We start from the raw sequence: 7,530 nt of genomic DNA on the forward strand, positions 1-7,530 counted from the left end.
TGCATGCAGTCCAGAGGGCCTACTTCTCATCGAGAGAGAATGGGCTGACACAGACAGCTTATGGCTGCCTGCAGGGGCTGGCAAATTTAGAGCTCTCAACAGAGGTTAAACCCACTCTGAACTTAAATCCTGGTTAAAAAAGTACAACACATGCAAATGGACAGCAATATTATGGTCTTGTCCAAATTTAAAATTGTAATTTAAGCACACACTTGTTCAGGGCAACCTAAATTTTAGAGAGCAGGTATTACTGCTAAAGGCCACTCTTCCTTCCTGTCATGATCAGTCTACCTTTCCACCCCTTATATAAAGCTGCAAACAATCTCAGTTTTTCTTCTGCACAGAGCCTGGGATTTTATAACAGGCACCTTATTTTGAGCCTTAATACTTTTAATTCTCTGGTCTCTGCCTTAAGAACTCCAGGTCAAGGAAGCACAACTGACTCTGCAACAGCAAAGTTCTCAGGGATCATTCACTCTTCATCCATGTCAAAACTGAAGACAAGTTGAATGACTTGTCTACAGGTCCTACTGTTAGTCGACAGTGGGGCAAGCAAATGGCTAACTCACATTTCCAACCCTCTGTTTGGAATTGTTTCCACAACAAATACTGTAATCATACAGTGACCAAGGAGAGCTGTACCAGATCGAATTTCATCTTTTATAATGAAGAACTATACCAGCAGGTCCATCAAAAATTATTAGCCTATCCTGGAGGCCAGAACACTTTTTCCACTACTCCATTTCTGCTATCAATTAAATCCGACATGATAAACAATAACATGCTCAAAATTTTTCAAAGAATTAAACAAAACAAAAATAAGAAAAAGCTTACTTCCCAAGCAAAAGTTACTAATATTTAAAATACAGTCAACAGAAATCTAAATGGAAATTGAACATAAAAGCTAATGATTATACCTAATACTACTCCTGATGCATAAAAGTCACCATTTTTTGACAGCTTTCTATGTGCCAGGCACTGTATTAAGCATTTTGCACACATTCGTTTCTGACAACTACTCTACAAGGCAGTTAGTTCTATGGTCATCTATGTTTTACTGAAGAGGATATAATGAAACAAGAAGACTCTAACACAAATGATATATGGCCAAGTCAATATTCAGATTCAACTCTGTGAGACTCCAGGACTCTCATTTTTTCTATGGTACACTTTGCATACTGAAATATGAATATGGACTCACAAAGACATTTTTTCTTAAATTTCTATTTTTAATATAAAAATGTTTGCCCATTAAAAGATATATTTGACCACCTAGTGTGTGCAAGCACTGTTTCAGGCATGTGGAATACACCGGTGAACAAAACAGAAATCACTGTCCTCAAGATCATATTACAGTAATCTAGCAGCCAACATTTATGAAGCACTTGCACATTATATGCCTTGTTTTGAACACTGTTCATTCAGATGCCAACAAACTTAGGCTAAAAAATATATTCTTACAGTATCATTACTTTGGCAGATGTTAAAGTAATTGTTATCATGTAAATAGGTACAAAAAACATTTTTCATATCATTTTGCCAATCATCATGAAAGGGTTTTTTTGGGTTGTTTCTTTTTTACAACAAATGATTTCTAATCTAAGCCAGTTTAGGAAGAAAGGCCTCAATTTTGAAGCAGAAATGTCACTACTTAGATACTTGAAACCTAAAATTATTTTGCCAGTAGTATAATGTTTAAAAAATATAATATACTTAAAGATGATTTTTAAATGAACCCTAAAGCTTTGCTGATTTTTTTAAATTTTTAAAAAAGTTCAACACATGAAATAAGAATGTTTTTCTAATGTATAAAACTGGACAAACTATGAAACTGGACCCAAATACAAGATACAATGTCTAATTTAAGAAAGAGTGTAACTCTAAAAAAAAAAATAGCACTACAGAATGTAAGGCTTGTGATTCTGACTTTGAAGAAAGAAATTAACTCAGATTATTCCAGCAGAGATTTCAATTTTGATTTGTCACATCTCAGGAATACTAAATGTCTTAAATTATCATTTAATTTTGACCTATTCCCCAATAGGTTAAATTTTTTTCCTTAATTTTTTCCATATAAGAGCTCAAAGAACATGAATCAACTTTTACAATTATAAAATAACACTCAAGTTATGATTTTTTTTTTTAATTCACATGCTATAGCCTCAAAAAGTAGTCTACTTGGCAACTTCCTTAAAATATGGTTTAGAAAAGAGTATATTTTAACATACCCCACCCCACCCCCAAAAACAAAGCAGCATCCCACTATAATAGGACAAATTAGGTAAGGACTGCATGGAAATATGCCAGAATTCTGGAATCCAAACTCCTGATGCAATCAACCAATAAATTTAAGATAAATCAGATCACAATAGCTAAAGGGGATGTGCTGTATTTCTATGGCTTGCCTACAAAATTCAGTAAAAAAGAAAATTGAAAAAGGAATTATGTTCTCTGTAGTCTCAATTCTAGCAGTTGCTGAAAATAAAGAAGTACCTCGTAAAACATGAAACAGAAACAGCAATTATCTACCACGATAGTTTAAAAATACTGCTGGTTTATTTTACCTTCTCAAGAAAACTAAGTATGTTTTGCACTAAAAATACCAAAGAACAAAGTGAATAACTGAAGTCCAACTTTATATATGAAGCCTGTCCAGAAGACCTTCTAAGTAGAGGTGAATGCACTGTGGAAAGCCATTTGGCCATTTGACATGAAATATGTTCATGTCCTTTGACCCAGGAGTGCCAATTCTGGAAACCATCCTTAGGGAAGGCAGATCAAATTGATGTACAACCACAGCAAAACCCTGGAAACCACTCAAATGTCCAATAATGAGGAAATGATCAAATATATTATGGCACATCCACAAGATATGCAATAATAAAATATTTTTTATAGGTGCAATGCTTTTGGTATCCATGTTCAGTGCCATCCCCTTTATCTTAGAGAAACTTAATAAGTGCTTTAAATTGTCAAATATCCTCTAAGTCAGTAATTTAAAATGCATTATTGCACTCTAATAGCTTCTTTATGAGAACATTTGGCTTTTGAAATACTAGGTCTGCATGGGGAAAATAATAGGAAAGGGGTTGGGGGGACAAAGAAGTTGGACAAGATTTTTCTTGGCAGTATGCCTCGTGTTCCACAACTCTGAATCTATATTTGAAGACTACTTTATTGGAAAGCTAACTTCTACAGTAAAAGTTCAGATTTGTTCAACTTTAGACTTGAGACACAGCATATTTTCTTTTAAAACTATTTTTGGCACTCTTACCCCAAAGTAATTAAAGAATAAGCACTCTGAGCACACATAATTATTTCTGTTTTTTAAAGATATTAAATGTAGTTCAATAACCCAATAATGCCAGTTAACCAAATATCTAAATGTCAAAACATAATACTCTACTAACGATACTTTTCATAGATTATCATATCTTTCCCTAATTCATGTCTCCATATACATAGATATATGTAGATACACACATATTGTCCTCAAATGTTAGTCAATAATGCTTAAGACATTTGGATTTAAAATGCTATCCAGATTCATAAGAGGAGTATATTTACATACAAAAGATTCTTAAAGGATTAAGATCTCCCAAATCACAGCAGTATGATTCTACCCTCAGCAGGATCTACAGAGGCAGACAAGGGAAGTAGTGCACTGGCCCTGGGTTCTAATTTTAGCTCACTAGTTAGCTTTATTATAGAAATTTCACTTACCTCTTTGGATCTCCTAGCTTTATCTATAAAATGAGTATACAATTAATCCACTTACCTAAGGTTTCCACGAACTCTTTTAAAAATGATTCTAGGTTCAGATTTCTACCATCTTCCCAAATATCTCCTTTTCCTAATTCTCATCAGTAATAAACATTTTCTCAGATGGCTTTGAGGTATCAACACTTCACAAAAATGTCGACAGATTTTTGCAATACTATTCATTTCAAAAATACACACTGTCTATAAAACTTATCCTATCACATTTTGGAAAACCCTATTAAGCATTTCTTAGTAACTATCTTATAATACTCTAAAAGTCTCAGTTAAAATAAAATTACTCAATATACATTACACATAGAGGGCACATGATTTATTAGGCAATAACTGCCAGAATACACAGCAAAGGGCAGTATTTCATTTCCTAATACTAATCAGAAAAAAAAAAAACTGGAGGTGTTTTGTTTTGTTTTTTTTAATGTCTAGAACAAAGAGAATACTATGTATGTTAAGTGTCTCTACATAAAATATTACATAAAATGAAGCATCATTTGAGTTTTAAAACATGAAGAATATGAATTTTAGAACTGAATCTCTTGTAAGTAAACTGCCTAATTTCACAATAGACCAAATCATACACATAAGTAATTCAGCTAAACAAACCTTTTGAGTGAGTTAAATGACATCCATAAATTTTTCTTAACTTTTAAGACAGAAGATACAGCCACATTTTAATTTTAGATACAGCCACATTTTAATTTTATGTTTGCAAAAAGTTGATTTTTACCAAAAGAAAATTGGCCTCATCTGAAGCTTTTCATACCTGTTGAATTTGAGTAAACAAATGGCCAACTTTCTAAAGTGACACATAGTACTCAATACATCATTATTCCCGTGTCTATAAATCAAACATTTTATATAGAAGACAAATAATAGTGCAGCTGATTTTTAAAAAAATAAAATAAAGCTAAGTTTACTATTTTGGACAGAGTGTTTCCATCTGAAAGTCTGTAAACTCACCTTTAATTACTAACCTTTTCCTCACCCTCATTATATTCTGTAAGAATCACTGATTAGGTTGGACTCTGAGATTTTTTTTAAAACAAGCTATGAAATTTACTGATATCTCTTTTTTTAGCATCTTAAAGGCCATAGCCAATTACAGTTACAAGTGTTTTTTTTTCTTAATAAGAGCCTACCACATCAGGGAATAGTCTAATGTTTAAGTAATAGCAGACCCACCCACTGATTCAGCTTTCTATGAGTTTTGCTGTCAAAATAATCTAATGAAAAATAGGGAGGGGGTCGGCATGATGTGATTACTAGCCACAATCCATAGATACAGTGCCATACCCCACATCTGGATACATACACGGATTCAAAAGCTATCACCCAGATGAATATTTTTCAAACGTTTTTTCATTAAACAAGTATAGTCACTACAAGTAACATCCACAGTTACTATTCACCTAGCCCTTCCTAGGGGCAGGCATGGTGCTAGTACTTAATACCTGTCATTTCATTTACTCCTCAGAGCAACTGTAAGAAACATATTATCATCTCCATTTAATAGAAAGTGCCAAGGGCTAAAACAGGATATAAAGCTGCTAAGTGGCAGAGCCAGACTGCAAACCCAGGGCTTCTTGACTTTCAAAGTTCATGCTAATTGTATTAAACTACATCGTCCACTAAATCATGCTTATGTGTTTAGAAGTTCCTCAAAGATTTAATAAACTTCTTCAGGTTTTCCAAGCATAATCACTTCTCTGCAACAAATACAACAACTGGCTGTAGTAATGTACTTAAACCAACATTATACACTAAATCAGTCTTGTCAAAAGGATAGGTTTTACAAGGAGACTCCGATTCTTATCTGAAGGGAATACCAGAAAAGTTACAGTACACTGGGCTCAGATGCACTCAGGCTGATCTTTTCATTATCATATAAAAGATATCATATGGACACTTAGTTCAAAGCTTTTCCTTATTAATTTTAGGGGTAGTACATACATGACCCACTCTACTATACCTGTCGAAAAGATAGTCATATCAAGCCAAAAAAAAAAAAAACCAAAAAATCTAAATCATAATACCAAAGTGCCAAACACGTAGGTACATTTCTTTGTATGTACACGCAACATTCCTCAAAGGAAGTATGGATTTCTACTAATCTATTTTTCTCCAAGTCTTACTCATCCCTGTTGCTCTATTAACTCAGGGACTAAGAGTCACAAGTCATTTTTTCTCCAACACAAAGCTGTGTTTGAATCATTCCTGTAACCAAACCAGTTGGACGGCTAGCTCTCCTATTAAGTAAGGATTTCAACCATCATCTAAAAGGTGAAAGAACTGCTGCCATCTCTCTTTACAACAGCATTAAGCTCATCCCTGACAAGTATAAACTCAGACTGAGTCACAGCAACTCCTGGGCTCTAAATAAAGACTGACAAGACCCTATCGTTCTTATTCCTCCCTCCAACCAAACAAGCAAAATCTAATTATCATCCTTCCACTCAATCACCGCTGAATAAACACCACATTTTATATAGATTCCCAGGGCAATTTCCCTCCCAGACACCCATTCCCAGGGCCAGGAATAAGCCACGTTAATGCCCAGTCCCTGCTCTTCTCTTCAGCAGAGCCACCCGTATTTTTAAAGGTAGTTAACTTTATGCTGACTGCAGATCCATCTTATCCCTTCGCTTAAGACGGTCAGCTCTAAACACACACACACATAAAAACACCAGTGAAAAGCAATAACTGAATTACTGGGGACCAGCCGCCCACAAAATTGAGGAAGCAGCCACAGTGGTCTCCTGCTTTCCTTACAACGGAGCTCTTCGTCCCGAGTGGCTGCTTGAGCGAAGCTCTCAGGACTGACAGCCTCGCCAAATCCCACCCTTCGGAAAAGTGACGGGCTGGAGTTAACCCTTCAGCTGCCCGCACAGAGCAAATCCGAAGGAAACCCCAATCCCCCAAATGCTTTAAAAATGTGGCAAGGCCAATTTCACCCTTTCCAAGCCCCGGCAGCGAGGAGGACACAGCCCCCTGAAGCTGACTACCTGGAATTAACCCTTCAGCCGCCGACCGCGGGCACCCACACGAAGGAAATCCCAACCCCGACCCTCGCGTTGCCCCCTCGACGCCCGCGCCCCACCGCGCTGAGCGGAGACCCGACCCGGGCCTTCGGGCGAGCGCCGGGCCGGCCCGCGGGCTGCGGAGCCGCGGCGGGCGGGAGGCAGGGCACTCACCGCAATGACATTGACGAAGGTAGTCTTGCCCGAGTACTGCAGCCCCACGAGCGTCAGCTCCATCTCCTCCTTCCAGAAGAGCGAGCGGAACCAGTCCAGCAGACGGGAGATGAGCGCCAGCATGATGGCGGCCGACGGGGAGGACGGGCGGGCGGGCGGCGGGGCGGACAGCGGGAGCGACGACTTCGGCGCAGGTGGGCCTCGGCCCGGACCCCCCAACGGCTCCTCGGGGCCCCGGCACTACGCGGGCAGACACGGGCGGGCGGCGTCGGCCGGAGCCAGGGAGCCCAGCAGGTCATATGACTCGTCCTACTCCCACCCCCACGCTCGATCCGCGCCGCCGTCCGCGCCCACGGCAAGAGCGGCGAGGCCCGCCCGGCCAGGCGCGTCGGCTGCCTGCAGCGCCACCTGGCGGGGCCTCCCCGCAGCACCCTGTACCGACGGGCTGCCCTCGGGCCAGCTTTGGGCGTCCACTCCTCCCTCTTTCGTATTGTTAATTCATCATTCTTTCTACGATTGTTTATTGACAATCTACTATGTGCAGAAAGGCTTCAAAACT

At 38.6% G+C, this 7,530-nt stretch overlaps 1 protein-coding gene across 1 annotated transcript in view; it reads right to left on the reverse strand.

Moving 5' to 3' along the window:
* Positions 1–7,297, reverse strand: part of ARL8B (ADP ribosylation factor like GTPase 8B) — a 44,307-nt gene extending 37,010 nt beyond the window's left edge. The window contains exon 1 of the mRNA XM_036878278.2: positions 6,972–7,297. Coding sequence (XP_036734173.1) covers positions 6,972–7,094 — 123 coding nt within the window. The 5' untranslated portion in view covers positions 7,095–7,297. The remainder of the gene's footprint in view (positions 1–6,971) is intronic.
* Between the last annotated feature and the right edge of the window lie 233 nt (positions 7,298–7,530).

The sequence above is a fragment of the Manis pentadactyla genome, chromosome 1, assembly GCF_030020395.1.
Source record: "Manis pentadactyla isolate mManPen7 chromosome 1, mManPen7.hap1, whole genome shotgun sequence".
Taxonomy (NCBI): Eukaryota; Metazoa; Chordata; class Mammalia; order Pholidota; family Manidae; genus Manis; species Manis pentadactyla.